The 17,640-nt window shown below is 40.3% G+C and overlaps 1 protein-coding gene across 1 annotated transcript in view; it reads left to right on the top strand.

Moving 5' to 3' along the window:
- Window positions 1–17,640, top strand: part of COL22A1 (collagen type XXII alpha 1 chain) — a 515,441-nt gene that overhangs the window by 186,020 nt on the left and 311,781 nt on the right. The window contains exon 5 of the mRNA XM_075581796.1: window positions 8,218–8,329. Within this exon, the coding sequence (XP_075437911.1) occupies window positions 8,218–8,329 (112 nt within the window). The remainder of the gene's footprint in view (window positions 1–8,217; window positions 8,330–17,640) is intronic.

Consider the following 17,640-nt stretch of genomic DNA (forward strand, 5'->3'; position numbering starts at 1 on the left):
TTCACTATTGTGCTCTTTTTCTTCTTACTTTTTCTTCCTATGTAACGAGGTGCGCTGATTATTTTGGACATCTATTGGGAACTTGGAACAATTTCGATTCTTCACGCTGCACCACATCTACCTTTCTCAAGTTTGGACTTTTTTATAGTTAGAGCGCTATCTATTTTGTTGTAGTCCCCTCCTCCATCTCTAAGCCTCCTTCCTCCCCAATCATTCTCTCCCCCCCAATCTATTTCTTCCAACTGCCATTTCTCTGCCTCCCTCCTCCCCCAATCATTCTCCCCCCCATCCATTTCTTGCTCTCCCTTCAACCTTTTTTCCCCCCACCTCCCTGCTCCCTCCATTCATTCCTCTCCCCACCATTTATTCACTCACCGCTCCTCCCTCCACTTCTTCCCCCTCTCATCCCTCCATTTCTCTCCCTTCTCACCCCTCCATTTCTCTCCCCTCCATTTATTTCCCCCCTCCTCCCTCCATTTGTTTATTTTCCCACTCCTCCATCCATTACTTTTTTTCCCCTCTTCCCACCATTCATATATTTACCCCTCCATTTATTTATTTCTCCCCTTCTCTATCCATTCATTTTTTCTCCCCTGCTCTCACCATCGCCATTAATTTTTTCTTCCCTCCTCTGTCCATTTATTTATTTCCCCCTCCTCCTTCCATCTCTTAGTCCCGCCTCCTCACTAAAGTTCCCAGTCACAGTACACAGCTCTTACCTGTGGAGTAGAGCCCGTCCGAGTGGCAGACACCAGAAGTTGTAATGAACTTCTGGGTCAGACCAGAGAAGCGGGCTCCAACCCTGCCCTCCTCTGCCTTCTGCTGCCACTGATAGACATCCTTCTCCTCCCCGACATTGTCTCTGAATTGTCCCATTGCCCCCTGAAATACGGGACAATGATGCACCCTGACAGAACTTTCAGGGACAATTCATTGAAAAAATGAACAATCCTGTATATACGGGATGTCTAGCAACCCTACCATTATCTGACACTGTACTTGCACAGTATAGTGCAACAAACTATGGTGGTACCTGTGCCTTGTTTAAAAAAATAGGTGAATTTAATACAGAAATGATGTCTGGCCTATGGAACTATAATCAGTACTATACTGAACTACATAAATGAATCTCATTCTGGTAGTACCACTATACCCCCACCCTCTCCCAACACTGCCCACAGTTTTCAATTTGTCTCAGTATCTGAAGAGGAGATTACACAAGTGCTCCTCAAATTAAAACTAAGCAGTCCAAGTGGACCTGACCTACTGCAATCTAAGTTTCTACAACTTGGTGCCCCAGCCATCGCCAAAACGCTTGCTTCACTAATCAACGCTATCCTGTCTTCAAGCCATATCCCTAAGACCTGAAAAACTGCCAGAGTTGTCCCAATCTTCAAAAGTGGGGGCATAAACACTGTCTCAAACTCCAATCTCTCTTCTCCCAATACTATCCAAAGCCATGGAAAAACGTGTTCACTCCCAATTAAAGGATTACTATACCAAGACAAATTTCCCTAGTCAATTCCAATCTGGCTTTTGCCCCAAACACTCTACGGTAACTACTCTCCTAAAAGTTTGGAATGAGATCCAGTGTGGAATAGAACTGGGGCAACTTACTGGTGCAAGATTCCTAGATATTGCAAAGGCTTTTAATACTGTTGATCATGTTATCTTGCTAAACAAACTCCAGTGCTCTGGAATACGGAAGTATGCTTTAAACTGGTTTCATTCCTACCTATCATGTAGATCCCAACATGTGTCTATCTCGGGAACTAACTCCAACCACTAGGATATCACCTGTGGTGTCCCGCAAGGCTCTGTTCTGGGGCCCCTACTCTTCTCAGGTTTCATTAATGATCTTCCTACAGCTTGTAAGGAAGCCTCAATAAACATGTTTGCAGACGATACAATCTTACAGTATGCACACAAGGTGATAGTGGGCATAGATAGAACACAGCCGAAGAGATCCTTCTTATGGTATCCAGAGAGGGAAAAATAGCCAGGCAACTCCAAACTGAAGGAATGATTAATTTATTGCAAGCTAGATATACAGTAAAAAACGGACTGCATGAACGCGCCTACGCGTTTCATGCAACGGCACTTTATCAAGGTGTACAAGGTAGTGAAAAGGCTGCTATTTTATACTCACGAGAGCTGTCCGTCGCACCATATGGATGACGTCATCAGCGCGCGTCCACAGACGTCGTCGCGCTGACGTCACGTACATCCCCATAGGCCGGGCAGGTCAGGTGGTATGTAGTTTTTTTCTTTCAATGAACTTTATTCATACATAGTTAAAAAAAAAGACACAAAAATGTTGTTGCTTAAATCGCAGCAGCCCTTAAGTAATATATTGTGATGAAGACATGAGGAGACATACTGTAGGATAATACAATAATTCATAACATAAAGGTAATAATAATATGAAACATATCTTATGTGTGTGATCTCCATTAGTATATCTAAGTCTTTTTAACAACATGTATATAGTCAGGGCAATAACTAAAAACCTTGTAGTTCACAGAGGACACATGTCAGTATGTATGGGATTTGTATAACCAAAATATAACTGTTGTTATCTCATATACCCCCATATATAAGGGGAGTAAATGTATTAATTCAGTTATAATTGTGAAACTGAAGTAATTGAACCCACACATACTGACAGATATTGTAAGAATGTTGATAAAGACCCTATGTTAACACAAACAGGATAAACATGAACATTGATTGGGAGGGCATAAAAACAAATAGATGAATTAGTACCCTAAACTATTAATATTATAAATAATGAAATTATATAAAAAATAGTAACAATAATACAAAAATATATATATTCACATAAAAATATATTAAGTATGATAAAAAATCAAAATATATAATTTGTGATAAATACAACTGAAACATCAATTAAACATAATAAATGTAATTTAAAATATATAAATAATTGAAATGACAAAAAATCACTTAAATCCCAATCAATGTTCATGCCTAGAGGTGCTCTAGTTCTCAAGGTTAAAATCCAGTATGCTTCACGTCTGTCCAATTGTTTAGTTCTATCTCCACCCCTTGGGATATTTGCCCTGAATGCTCAATGCCCTGAAATGTGAAGGTACCCTTACTGCCATTAGGACAACTAGCAAAATCTTTTGATACGGGGTGTTTTTGATCTCTGTTATTAATGAGCTTCAATACACGTATGTGGATGACACAATCTTATCTTATATGCACACAGCCATAGCCTCTCCGACCTTGGACACGTACTTAAAACTGACTTTTTGAGACTTGAAAATTGGATTTCCCAAAACAAGCTGTTTCTAAACACTGACAAGACTGTAACAATGGTATTTGGGACCGAGGATACATTTTTAAACCTTCCAGTGAAGGAGCTACAGATCAGAACCAACTCTAACCTTGGCCCTGTTACTAGTTTCAAATATTTGGGCACATAGTTTGACTCCCATTTAACATTTGGGTTGCACATTGATACCCAGACATCCAAAACCTATGCCAAACTATGTGCACTATATAGGAACAAATCCTCCTGGTGGTCAGAAAGTGCATCGCACAGCAGATGCTGATGCCATTTATAGACTATGGGGATATAGTGTATGGCACGGCACCCCACACTCACCTCAGCAAACTTGATACCCTCTAAAACTCAATATGTCGCTTTGTCCTCCAATGCAACTACAACACACATCAATGCGAAATGCTCAAAGAACTAGATTGGTCATCACATGAGTCTAGGCGCAAAGTTCATCTTTCCTGTCTTGCCTTCAAATACTTTCTGGGCAAGCTACCCGTCTATCTGAACAAGCGCCTCACCCCTACCACATGCAGCACTTATCATCTGAGAACTGACTCCAAAAGACTGTTCATGGTCCCAAGGTTCAACAAAGTATCCGTCCACTCCTCCTTCTCTTACCGTGCACCCCACAACTGGAACAGTCTACCGGAGACTCTTACTACCACCACCAGTTCTTTCAAAACTAAAGCCGTCTCACATTTTAATCTGGTCTGTAACTGTTACATACACCTCTAATATATATTATAGTTAACTGTGCATACAATGTCTTGTATATAATGTTCTGTATAAACCTTTTCACTCATGGTAACTATGTATTTGTAACCATGTATTTGTTATTACAGTATAACTCTATGCCGAGGACATACTTGAAAACGAGAAGTAACTCTCAATATATTATTTCCTGGTAAAACATTTGATAAATAAATAAATATAAGAGACTGTAGGTGTGAGTTGTACTTATCTACCATCACTTGCTTTGCAACTACAGTATATCTGTTTACTTTCTATGCAGGTATATGGTTATCTCTTTCTGTGCACTGTATAAGAAATTGTTATAGTTTCCCAAGAGATATTAACATAATTTATCAAATATTGCCGAGAAATCTCTTTATACTTCCTCGCATTCATTTTCAATTGTCTAAGCACTGAAGACCTGCAAGATTAAAATGGAAAACATATAAAAACATTAAGTATGATTTAGTTTTTGATATATATGTTAATTCACCAGACAGAAATGTCATTTAGAATAAAACAGTATTTGAAAAAACTCCTTCACACTGAACCACAGAGAGTATGAGTATAATATATCTTTGTTCTAACGTTACATTTAAATGATTTATTGTTAGAAACGCAATTTTGCATTAGAGTTTCCCTAATGGTACACAATACATAGCAGGCCATGAGAGATTAAATATGTATTTTGCAAAGTGACCTTTTTCATAACAGTAGAAGTCAAAGGTTCTAATTTCTTTCTCTGAGATTTCGGTGCCTTGGGGCTTCCAAACATGGAGTTTGCTTGCATTGTGCTTGCTAATATCCGATTTCAAACAATAAATTATTGTTTTGCCTAAAGACTTTCTGCGGAGGCATGGAAAATAAAAACAGGTTACATACATACTGTGGTTAAATTGTAGAAATGCTTTAAAAAAAAGACATATATCCATTGAGTTCAACCTATGTTACATTTAGAAGATGAGAAAAGAAGCAGCGTAAAAGTCAACAATAGAGTTTTACTGCTGGTGGATTTAATATTACAAATTATATTGACGTTGCAATACAGTAAGGCTTGGTCCCCACTGGCTGCTGCAGCGCTCGCTATGGCGGGCTCTGCAGGGACAAGAGCCACCCCTCAATGGGGCCAGGCCGCCGAGCTGCAGAGTGCATTAAACAGGCAGACACGAAAATTGTGAGTACAACTAGCGACGGAGCGCTAGGCCATGCCCCCGGTTGGTTCAGCCAATGAGGGCGAACCTGCCGGGTGACATCATGGCCGCGCCCCCATCACTCCCCCGTCACGCACACCCCTGTTTGCCCCCCCCCACCTCTGTCTTTTCCCCTGCAGCTCAGTGCAGACTGGGGAACTCGGCTGCACGCGCCCCCAGCCTGGCAGATGCGCGTGCAGAGCAGACAGCAGGGCCGTAGCCAAAGAGGTTCTGCTCTTTATGGCCAGATGTCCGTTCTGTCTCTGTGAGTTGTGCCTGTGTGTTCTCCGCGCACGCTCACCGTGGCATTGTGGCAAACTTTCCGGTTATGTCACCTATGTGCTACGTGCCTGGTACCAGTGGGGTTTCGGCTTTTGACTCAGCAGTAATCACTCATGACAGTGGCTTGTACAGCACTGCTCTTATGCATTTCCAAGTAGTATCCACTTCATCAGGGGGTTGCAGTGCTGTGCAATAGTGCAGGGGGGCGCAAACTTTTTTCCCTGTGCCCCCCTGCCAACGTTCTCCTAACTCCCGTGCCCCCCCCCCCTCACCCTCCACTTACCTCCGCTCCGGCGTCATGATGTCACGTTGCCATAGCAACGTGATGTCACATGACCTTGCGGCGTCATTTGACGTCGCATTGCCATGGCGATGCGGGAAGGAAGCCGCCGGAGCCAAGGTAAGTAAAGGCTTACAGAGGCCCTGCAGCTCCCCCGGCACTTAATTTAAGTGCCTTCGGGAAGCGCGTGGGGCCTTTGTAAATCCCGCACCCCCGCAGGCAGTCTCGCGCCCCCCAGTTTGCGCACCGCTGCAATAGTCTGTCTGTCTGTCTGTCTCTCTCTCTCTCTCTGTATGTATATATATATATATATATATATATATATATATATATATATATATATATATATATATATATATAACCACACATTTCCAGATAGCTCAAACTCCCACTCCCAGCACATCATGAATATATATTTATGTCAAAAAGAGTGTTACTGGGCGTGGCAAATGTATACAACAAAAGACTGGGGTGCCCAATGCTACATCCAATTGACAAAACATATAAAGTAATAAGTATGCAGTTTAAATACTTCAATAATAATAATATTTACTTGGTTATCTAGTTTAACCCCTTGGCCAAAGCGTCACAAGCCTGCATACCACGCCAAGGCACAACCAAAATCAATGCAGGTCCTACACTACCCTATGAACCCTTCCCTTTACCTCTGTATGAGGGGAAATAACCATAGTAGATCTGTTCTTTGCAGCAAAATGAAAAGACCTCCCAAGTTAAAAAGGTGAGGAGGAGTGAGCTCTGGGGGGAGGTGCCACCTACCTCCATACAACTGTTACCAGTCAGAAATTGGTTACCACACACATTCCCAGCTAGCTCAAACTCCCACACCCACCACATCATGAATATATATTTATGTCAAAAAGAGTGCTACTGGGCGTGGCATCTCCCTGCACAGCTCTTACAGGCGATCGCACTGTTTATATTTTATTTTAATAGCACAGTATTGAAGCACGGGGTCTCCGGATGTGAACCAAATTCATTTCAGCCTCGGGGACCCCCTGCTTCTCGAGTTAAAGGCCACGGTATAGGGTGCCGGTATCCCCGCAAAGTTTAAATGTACCGGTCACGTAACGGGGGAGATTTAAACAATGCAAGGAGATACCGGCACCCCATACTTGGTCCTGTAACTCTGGAGCTCGGTCCCAGAGGCTGAAATTAATGCGGTTCAGCGCCGGAGACCCCCTGCTTCAATACTGTGTACTAAAATAAAAACAGCTTCACTACCTTAGCGGCTAGCCCCTAAGGTAATGAAAGGGTTAAACTAGAGTACCTGGTTAGTTGGGAGTAGAGGGGGTGGGTGAAGGGGGTAGTTGCCCCAGGGTGGGTGGTTAAGCCTACTGGGAAGGTTGCGGGCAGAGTTAACCCCTTCATTACCTTAGTGGCGTTAGAGGCGTTAGAAAAGAAAATCTAATCTGCCTTTTTGTGACTGATCTGGAGAATTCCGCGGTTGAAAGGCACTGCCCAATGTAGTCTTGAGTCTGCACTAATCACAACTCGTGATCCCCATAGCAAACCGGAGACAGGGATCGGCATAACATTCCTTCATGGACAGACGTTTGGCTAGACAATGCTGTCTAGACTGGGCATGACGCCACCTCTAGCTTAATCAACCAGGTCATTATACACAAGACCCAGTCTGGCAATACTACTACAGCCCAGCACAGCTGTGACAAAACCAAATAAAAAATGGTCATAATCAAGAATGTATATCACTCAATACAAACATATCAATTGAGCAAACATAATATTCAATCGCCATTTTTTTGTTATAACTTCACGTTGGTTCCATCCATTTTTCCTTTTTTTTAAACCACCTTCCTCTTTATTATTTCTCTTTTTATTACTTTTTTAATATTATATTTTATATTTACTCCCTTGAAAAGAAAAAAAATAACCAATAATGCAGATTAAAAAAAACGAATGATAAGACGCAAAAATAATAAATATTAGGGAGGGTGGCGACACTCTACTCCTTGATGTCACAAGTTAGGTGTAAGTTCTCCCTCACTTGTTCTGTAAACCTCCCCCCCCCCCCGGACACCCCTCCCCCCCAATCTCCTGGAGAGCCAGATGCAAGGATGTAGTCGCTATGTCAAGGGGCATCCAAATGGGTAATGAATCACTCAAGAGAAACATTTCTACCTGGTTGCATGTAAGTAGGATAACTAAGATTTAAATTCTATTTTCCTGTTTATTTTTATTGAACGCTGAAATATATTTCATGATCATTGAAAAAAAAAAAAACGAAAAGCAAATCGATGATCATGCAATTGCTGCTACCTGGTATGTAACATGTATGTATTTTATGTTCATGTGTGGCCATTCTATGTTCATATTTACCAGCTCAGTATACAAAGATATAATAATCTATTCCTTTTTGTATAATGTACCTTCTCCTTTGGCAGGTTTCGATCTCATGGATTTATTCAGCGTCCAAGAAATTTTGGGAACAAAGGAAAATGGAGTCCAGAGTTCCTATGTACGCCTAGGAACATTTCCCATCGTGCAGCAGACTGAGTAAGACTGAGATCCTTTCATTACTGTTCATCTTATATTTATAATGAAGTCCTTGATTTTGCTGTGAAATCTCTGTAGCTTTGTATTCACGGGCCATACATACAATACCATTTTACAATTTTAGTAACTCATTCTGTATTTAACATCCACTGAGAGCTGCCTTAGACGCTAGAAAGATTCAAGTTTACAGAACAAAGCTGAAAGTTTCATACCTGTATATTGAAGATATATACACTTGCCTATTAGCAATAGTCAACTGGATACAGACACCCCCAGTCCACTAGGAAATTAAGTAGAAGGAGTCAGTCCACTGTAATGTAGGTTCTCAGTATATAGCTTTATTTCAATACTACCACAAGTACAGGGATTAGGAATGGGTGCATCTTCCACCTAAATCCTAATCCGATGCCGATTGGCCAGTTCTTTTGAGCCGCAGGTTTTCGCGGATCAGTCTCAAACAAGCTGATTGGTTTATTTTGCTGGTACTGAAAATCCGTCTGACGGATTCAGAATACGAACCTGCAAACTGAATCAGAACCTGGAAAACAGAATCCGTGAATCCGTGAATCCGAGAAAGATTGGCGAACCGGATTTTACGTTAAATCCGACGTCGGATTCTTTCAAATCCGAGCCTCACGGACGGACTAAAGTGGATGAAATTGACTTTGCATTTCAGCTAGCAGATCGGAATTGGTCTAAAAAGCCCAGGAACATCCGTGGATCTAATTCAACCAGGTTCGCCCATCTCTGAATTAGTTCAGAGATAGCAGCAGGAAGCAAGAACTGTTACAAAGAATTGCATGAAAACAACCAAACTTATACACTTTATTGCTACTCTATGTGATTCTTATTATATATATATATTCTATTAGAGTTCAGTCCTGGTACATTCTATTAATATCAAATTATTTGTTTTTCACAGAATTATAATGTTAAAATCATAGTTAGTGTCAGCTCTTTTACAACTACGAATAACTAATAACAAGATATTAATTATCACTATGATAATAATGTATTATCTTGCAAAGATTGCAATTTGCTGCTATTCTTTATGTTCTCAGTTATCTCCCATCAACATCATAAACCTACTCTAGTTTAAAGCAGAAAAACATGTGAAATCTTATGTTTTGTTTTTATTTAAATCGGTTCTGTAGTATTAGATAATAATGAGTTTATTAAAAAAAATTAACCCTTGCTGCCATTTTTATTGAGTTTTAAGACATCCTTTGATGTCTATTGCAGGTTTTAGCCCATCTCCCCAGCAGTGCAAAATCTTTGCAACACTTTCCTGTTTGTGATAATTTGTTGCCAACGTTCCCAGCAGTTTGAGCTGTAAACTTTAACAATAATTAATATTACCTTTGTAATATATGGATACATTGTAGCTGCTCAGTTACACTGACTGAGGGATTGCGTGAAACTGAATGGCTGCCATTACTTTAGGCACACACGCAGGATTTTTATAGATTTATAACAGGAGCACCAAATGATTGCCAGTTTAGGTAACAATGTAGCATTACACATTGTCACATGCTTTACATATAGAAAGAAAAAAAAGAAAGGGGGGAAGTAGTATTGCTGCTTTATGGAGACAAGGGCAAATTACTTTTAGGAGAGAAAGGCAGTTACTATTTTGTTAAGGCCTTTTTTAAAGAGCTTGAAGCTTTTCAGAAAAGATGGGACAGACCCTTATACTTGTTATAGTTATTACTACATCAGCAGCACAGTAAATAATGGCCATTGTCATTTACGTAGGTATTACTGATTACGGCTAGATAATTACTAGTTCAGAGATATGGTGTATGGTAATGTCTTCAAGTTCACCACAAGGCACCATTATGAATTTCTTTATATGAACCCATATGGTCGCCAAATTTTAGTTTATTCTCTGGGTTTTGTTAATGGTTTCTGTATGTTCACAAACAGTGAAAAGCAGTGTTAGCAAAATAGGAAGAATATTTATATCTATACTGTATCTCTCTGTGAAATGGTTTTCTAGTTGTCACCTTACACACGTCTGATTAAATGTATAGTGTATAGCAAAGCACTGCTGTAGTAAATCTAGTACAAAATATGGGGCACAGTTACTAAGCGGTGCTGTTGAAGCAATACAGTCTGCTAGAGCCAAACTAGCGTATGGTACGTCATGGTACTGTGTGTGCCGTGCTATCCAAACCATACCATATTTATTACATTTTCTTAGTGAAGCTAAACCAAATTAATTCAAGCCAATGGCATAACTACTACCGGTTCAGCTGCACCAGGGCCCACGACTTTCAGGGGCCTCTTTTCCCACATGCCGGAATAGCGGCAGAACGTCGAGTGATTGGAGGGGGGATAAAAACTTGCACTTGGGTTCAACCAGCCGTGTATCAAGTATAAAATGTACTGTGACTGCCTCCCATCCATAGCACAACTTCTGCATGACATCTTTCAGGTGATCTCTTCTGGAAGACTTGGGTAGAATACTGTATGTTGCATTTTGTTCTTGCTTGCAGATATTTAAGTAGTCATACTATCGCAGCCATGATAGCAGAGACCTGTGAATTACAGACATCCAGTATAACGGGTGAATAGGAGGTAAAAATGCCCTCTCTGTGAAATGTATGGAGTCCCAGCGAAAGTGTCCGTAGGAAGTGCCAATTTGACCTAATAACTTTTTTGAGACCCTTAGGAGGATACCGCGTTACGTGTAAGCATGCTCGTATGAAGTGTTCATGCAATGTGTTTCAGGTCTCCAACAATGAAAGGGTTAAAGCTGCAACCCCCATATCCTTAAACCGTCATTGCCATAGTGTTTCTTTGCAAATGATTTGAATGATTTGCTAGTTAAAGCAGGTTACTAAACCTATTTTTCATAGCTGTTTCTGAATGAGTTTTTCTATTCAATATATTCGTTCATTTTTCCAAATGTGCCTTAATCTAGCATTGGTGTTAGACTGGCAATTGTATTTCTATGTTTTAAAAAAAAAACAAACAAAAAACTTGGCAATCACTCATATTTCAACTGTTAAAGTAGCAGTCCAAGCTGCCGCTTTATTTTATTTGAGGCTTGTTACATTATAATACATTTAAAATGTCATTCAATGTTGTTTTTAAAAAAATGCTACAAGTATTTTCTCATAGTACAGAACAGATTTATTACAAAAAACAGAACATGAAGGATATTGCTTTTTTTCTGCAGCTTTAAAAGAGCAAGCCATGCTTTGATTTGCTTTCCTTTCCTTTTTTAAATGGGTGGAAAGCGGGGGGTCCCCTAGAGTTGAACCGGATTACGTTCCGGGAAGGTGTTGCCGGTACTTCCTGGTATTTAAATGCCAGTGTCATGCGGGCCAATAGTAAGCTTCGGCGGACAACATTGTGACTTCCTATTGAATGGGTATACTACCCCTCCAATAGTATGCCACAACGGAGGGGATACTAACAGTGGCACCTTCCCCGGTAAGTATTTTAGGAACTAGGGGGACCCCAAAACTGAAACGAATGCAGTTGTGTTCCCTAGACCACCTGCTTTTGGCCCATGAAAAAAAAGGGGTGCGGGTGTAAAAAAAAAAAAAAAAGACTAGGGTGATCTGCTCCTTTATTTTTATTGTATGTGAAACTGCAGCTTTAACAGGCTGTTCTAATTCCAAAACACCTAGTGCCCTCGAGAAAACCTCATCACTATCTCTGTTTTGTACAGTGTACATTGGCTTGAATATGAAACGTTACTTATTAAGCTCATTATCATGTAGAAATCCAATGTTGGCCATAAGGGGCAATGGTCACTAAATGGTGCTCTTGACCGGAACTCCTATAATAAAGTACAGTACATCTAGTGAGCTGTTCAAGTACTCAACATAGGCCGACGAGCCAATGTGAGATTCCAAGCCTCCCACTTAATTCCCCTTCATGAAATACTTCTCATGTTTCCTTTATTATTTGATGAATGGGAGAAAGAGACATAAAATGTCAAAAGTTAATATATTCATAAAAAAAAGAGTAAACATTGAGTTTGAACTGTAAAGGCAGCAAATATTTAATTCCGAGAGAGAAACCACAGGACATGTTACTGGTGAATATTGTATGAAATGTAGAGTATGTGGGGTCATTAAAACTAAATCAACAGTGTCTGTTTTGAAACTATGCAGACGTTATTTGGGATATGTTGATCACCTTAAAGCAGCAGTATCTCCATCCCAATATTTTTCAATAAAGAATGGGAAACGGGTACTTTTGTAGTCCTGAAGAATCCCCAGTTCCATACTTGAAAACGAGAGGTAACTCTCAATGAATTACTTCCTGGTAAAATATTTTATACATAAATAAATAAAATAAAACCACATTAGTATGATAAGAATCTTCTTCCAAAACCCCAAACGCTTGTTAGCTTTTCATTCTAAATTCTGAGAGGCACCTTTACAAACTTCTAAAAAAACCATGACAATAAAGCAAACATTTGTAAAGATGGAAAGAAATCATCTATATTTGATACGTGTGTCCCTGCTTGGGTCGCATGATTAGTTGACTTCCTCCACTATGCCTGCCATGATAAACATCAACCACAAGGTATTCACCACACCTGCTATGTGTGAGTACCTTGTAATGAGTACCATCATTATTCCCACCTACTGTCTCTGAACGTTCTCCCTACCTACCAATTAGATTGTAAGCTCCTCGGAGCAGGGACTCCTTCCTTAATGTTACTTTTACAGTATGTCTGAAGCACTTATTCCCATGATCTGTTATTTATATTATTTGTTATTTATATGACATGTATTACTACTGTGAAGCGCTATGTACATTTATGGCGCTATATAAATAAAGACATACAATAAAGACATACAATACAATACAATTATACAACGTAGTCCGAACCCTTTAGTACATGTAAACTCCTCTGCACTATAACTCGGCTCATTTTCTATTGTAACATACAGTATTACATAAATGTGATGGATTCTCATGGAAACATGATGAAAGTCTATTTGCTTATCTAATCAGCTACTTCCAATAGGTTAGGTGTCAGGTTTCTACCATGGTAACTGGCTTTAAAGATACTGTATAGTCTCCCACTGGATCTAACTATAATAATGTAATTGGTATATGTTTAATATATTAAAATGTTATGACAAATGTCCTTTTTTGAGAAAATCAAACAATTACAACAATGTTAAACCAGTTTTGAAAGTTAATCCTCAAAATAGCTTTAAACATTGTAACAAATTCTAGGGTAGGGTTCAGCGCCCTTACCTCTCCCTTATCATTGTCTTTCAGCGCCCTTACCTCTCCCTTATCATTGTCTTTCAGCGCCCTTACCTCTCCCTTATCATTGTCTTTCAGTGCCCTTACCGCTCCCTTATCATCGCTCTCTTTTCTAGTATCCCTGATTCCTGGAGTAGGTATCCAGAAATGTATTATTGGAGTGTAGTAAACAAGATAGACAAACAAACTCTTGTTCTAATGCCACTGAAAACAAAAAATACTTTTCACTCTCAAAAATAATTAACAAAATGTTTCCCCTATTTTAGCCTATTTTAACCTGCTGTCATTAGTTACTTTAGAGGGACTTTAGGTTTAATCAGGCAAAAAACAAACACAACTGGCCAAAAGGGATAGAAACATAATACAGGCAGTCCTGGGTTATCCGACACAATGCGTTACTCAAAATGGCGTTGGATAGCGAAACGTCGTAAAGCGAAACACATTTTCCCATAGGAACACTCTTTAAATGAAAGGTTCCATTCCTGAAGGCATTTTTAACACTAAAATACACCGAATATTTTACGCAGGCAATAAGATACGCAGCACACACATAAATTATATAGTGTACAGTATATACTGTATTATATGTATATAATATAACATAATAAATATAATATTATATAGTATAATATAATATTATATAATATTATATTATATATATATATATATATATATATATATATATATATATATATGCTCTTACGACGCCTTGCAACGTTGTTTATGTGTATGTGTGTGTGTACACAACGTTGCAAAGCGTCGTAAGAGCGTTGGATAATCCGTTTTGGCATTGTAAAAATGAACATACAGTGGCGGCCGCCTTTAGCCTCGTGCGGCCGTTTCAATGAGATATTTAAAACCGTGGGCAGATGCGGCATGTTCCAGCCGTTTTCCGGCCGTTTTAGGCGCCGCGGGCGGTTTCATTGTTTAGCGCTATTAGCGCTGTCTAGCCATGAATGCAGCTGAACGCGGCAAAGCGCGTAACAAACGGAAAACATCCCCGAAAAAGTTCGGGGATGTAGAAGGATAAAAGGGGCCGCAACAGTAGGTATGCATTGCATAGCGTTGGATAAGCCATGCATTGTAAAACGAAGCGTTGTAAAACGAGGACTGCCTGTATTCCATTGTTGTCTTATTAAACTGATTAACATCCAGTCTCAGAATCCATCCTGGGTGCTTGGAATGTAGGTTTCCTCACATCCTCCTCTTTATAAGCAGCCCCCGGTCTTTGTCCTCATTCCACAACACACATTTTCATCTACAAGGGAGAGAGGAAGTCTACATTCCACATGCTGCTAGTTTTTTATTGTTGTCAATAAGTTGTTTGCTGGAAACTGGGAGCGTTGGCAATGCAAAGTCTAGCCCATTAAGTAATATTGTTTGGGAGTTACAATAAAAAAAAATAGTCATGTAACACTTTGTATATTGTTCTTATATTTGTTTCACATATACCTGTACATTTATTTTATGATGTTTGAAAGATTGAACATTTGTGTTTAATTGGTGTAATAGGCACTTTTTACCAGTGCCGCCGACAGTAGGGGAGACTCGCACAGCCATCCCAGTCTGGCGGAGGAGGGGGTAAAGCCAACCGACCCCGTAAGATGGCCCTCACTTCCTGCTTCCTCCTGGCCTGCTTCCTCTCTGCTGGTATCTCCTCCCTCGCCGTCAACGAGTCCGGATATACTGACTGTTACTATGCAGGTCTCCGTAATGAAGACCTGGAGATGATCTTAAAATGATGTGGGAAAATCCATGATATGGTGAAGAGTTTAAAAAACAAATAATAATAAATAAGATGCAACTTAAAACTGGGTCCCTTTAGAAACATAAAAAAAAAGTTTTTAGAGTCAATTCTCACTTCTTTACACACCGTTTTGTAGGCACATTGTCCCGGAAAAATCTTCCCTTGAAAACACTTGAGCGACTTACCGCTAGGTTCCCCTGCTTCAGCACGGACCAGAAAAGTTAATGGGGCTTAGGGATGTGAGGTGTCCCTGAACTTGTCAAGGGGTCCCTAGGTTAAGGGGGATACCTTGCTAATGCACAGGTCACCCAGAACAAAGGGGTTCTGAGGCTGCTCCAACCATACATAAGTTTGTGAGGAGTTTTAAAAATCGAAGTCTATTTTATATTGTAATGGGAATATGGCTAGTAAGAAATAAAGTGCAGCTTTTTATTCTATTTCCCATACCAGAAGACTTAAGATAGCTTAAATCGAATATTTTATTAGTAGCGTGTTTTAAAATACATATATGCTTTGTGCACAGTATTATGAGCTGGATCTTTCCGGACCGATGTTCTGAGTGATTCACTGGGCTACCAACTCAGTGTCAGCAAGTCTACTCAGACATGGGACATGAAAGCCAGCAGAGGTTGCCAGATGTGAAGAACATTTGGGAAGAAGGGAAAGGCTCAAGTACCCATGTCCTGAGGTGAATGGAGCTCCACCGGACCACCATTTGCTTCAACAGACATGGAGGCGCCCTTGGCTGATTCTGAATCCCTGCTTGCCCGGCTTCAGTAGACTGGCAGCGCTCTGATTGGCTTGTGAGAAAGTTCCCACGCTGGGATTGGCTGTAGTATTTCATGAATGAACTCAGAAATACTATAAGAATCCCTCAGCCAATCCGGACACCAGATTATAAGCGCCAGAAAAGCAGCGGTAAATTTGAATGTACCAAAAGATGCTCTTGGAGAAATAGCAAGAGACCGGCTTCAGAAATTTAAAGTCAAAATAATTTCTGTCCAGCTTTTTGCGGTCAAGTTCTTAAAAAGGAACGTAGTGGTTGCGGCCAGGTTTGCAAGCCGAATTTATTTCCAGGACGTTTGGAGATAACTCCCGGTGAAGTGATTTCAAGCCCTCTGGAGGAAATAGAGCGATGTCGTCGAACTTCATGCCGATTTGAGTTCCAGGACATTTTGGGCTAAGTCCCGGTCAACTAAAGACTCTTGTTTTACGTTCATTACAGCGAGGAAAGTCTAGTTTTTGACCCAGGTCCTAAGTAAATGTGTGTTTCATATGTAGTTTGTGTTCCATTGTGTGTATGCCTATTTTAAGTGAATAAACTACAATTTATTTCATTATCTTGCTTTGCTCAATCAATGATCCCGGTACAATAATAGATAAAAAAAAAGGCTCCAGACCCACAGAAACAACTCCTGCACCAGACACTGCACCCACTCTAACTAGGGTTGCCAGGCAGCTTCTCAAAAAATACTGGGCACAATGGTGAAAGATGTGATGCGCTCGAGACACACACAGACACACATACACCCTCTCACCTCTCTACGCTCCATGTTGTTTCCTCCCCTCCTTGGCCCCACCCTAGGCTCCTGACACCTCCTCCTGATTGACTGCATTACCCAACAGCAGCCAATCCAGATAAAGGAAGCTGCCCAGGCCCCAAGCAGAAACCCTGCTCTGGGAAATCCCGCAGCCCCCCCCAAGCTGTCAGGTCACAATGTCCAAAGAGGTAATACCAGATACATACATATCCAGTATTACCGCTCATTTATTACTGGACAGAGCGTCCAAATACAGGACAGTTCTGTTCATTACTGGACACCTAGCAACCCTAACTAACATCAATAGAACATAAAGACCTTTACTTAAACATAACAGCCATTTTCCAGAGGGAAATTAAAGATGTTCTAATAGAAAATAGCAGAGAGATTTCTGATTTACGGGCAAGGGAAAACACCCTAGAGGCCAAGACAGATGATCTTGTAAGGGAATTTAAATCTCTCTCTCAGGCAGTTAAACAATCTCAGGAATGTATTAATGGACTGCAAGAAAAGAATGACGTTTTGGGAAATCGTACAAGGGAAAAAAGCGAATCCGTGGAATCCCAGAGCAGGTAAATTGTCTGGACTAAAAATAATATGAGAAAAAGCAGAGCACTACAAGTGGATGAATATAGAAAAAAGAATACAGAGAAGTGCGCTCCCATAAAAATGAACAATTTAGTGGGTTACATTAAAAAACAGTGGTACACAACCCACCTACGCGTTTCAAGCCATAGTGCTTTATCAAGGTGCACATAGATACATACCGCAGTCTATTT

This window comes from Ascaphus truei, chromosome 2 (assembly GCF_040206685.1).
Source record: "Ascaphus truei isolate aAscTru1 chromosome 2, aAscTru1.hap1, whole genome shotgun sequence".
Classification (NCBI taxonomy): domain Eukaryota; kingdom Metazoa; phylum Chordata; class Amphibia; order Anura; family Ascaphidae; genus Ascaphus; species Ascaphus truei.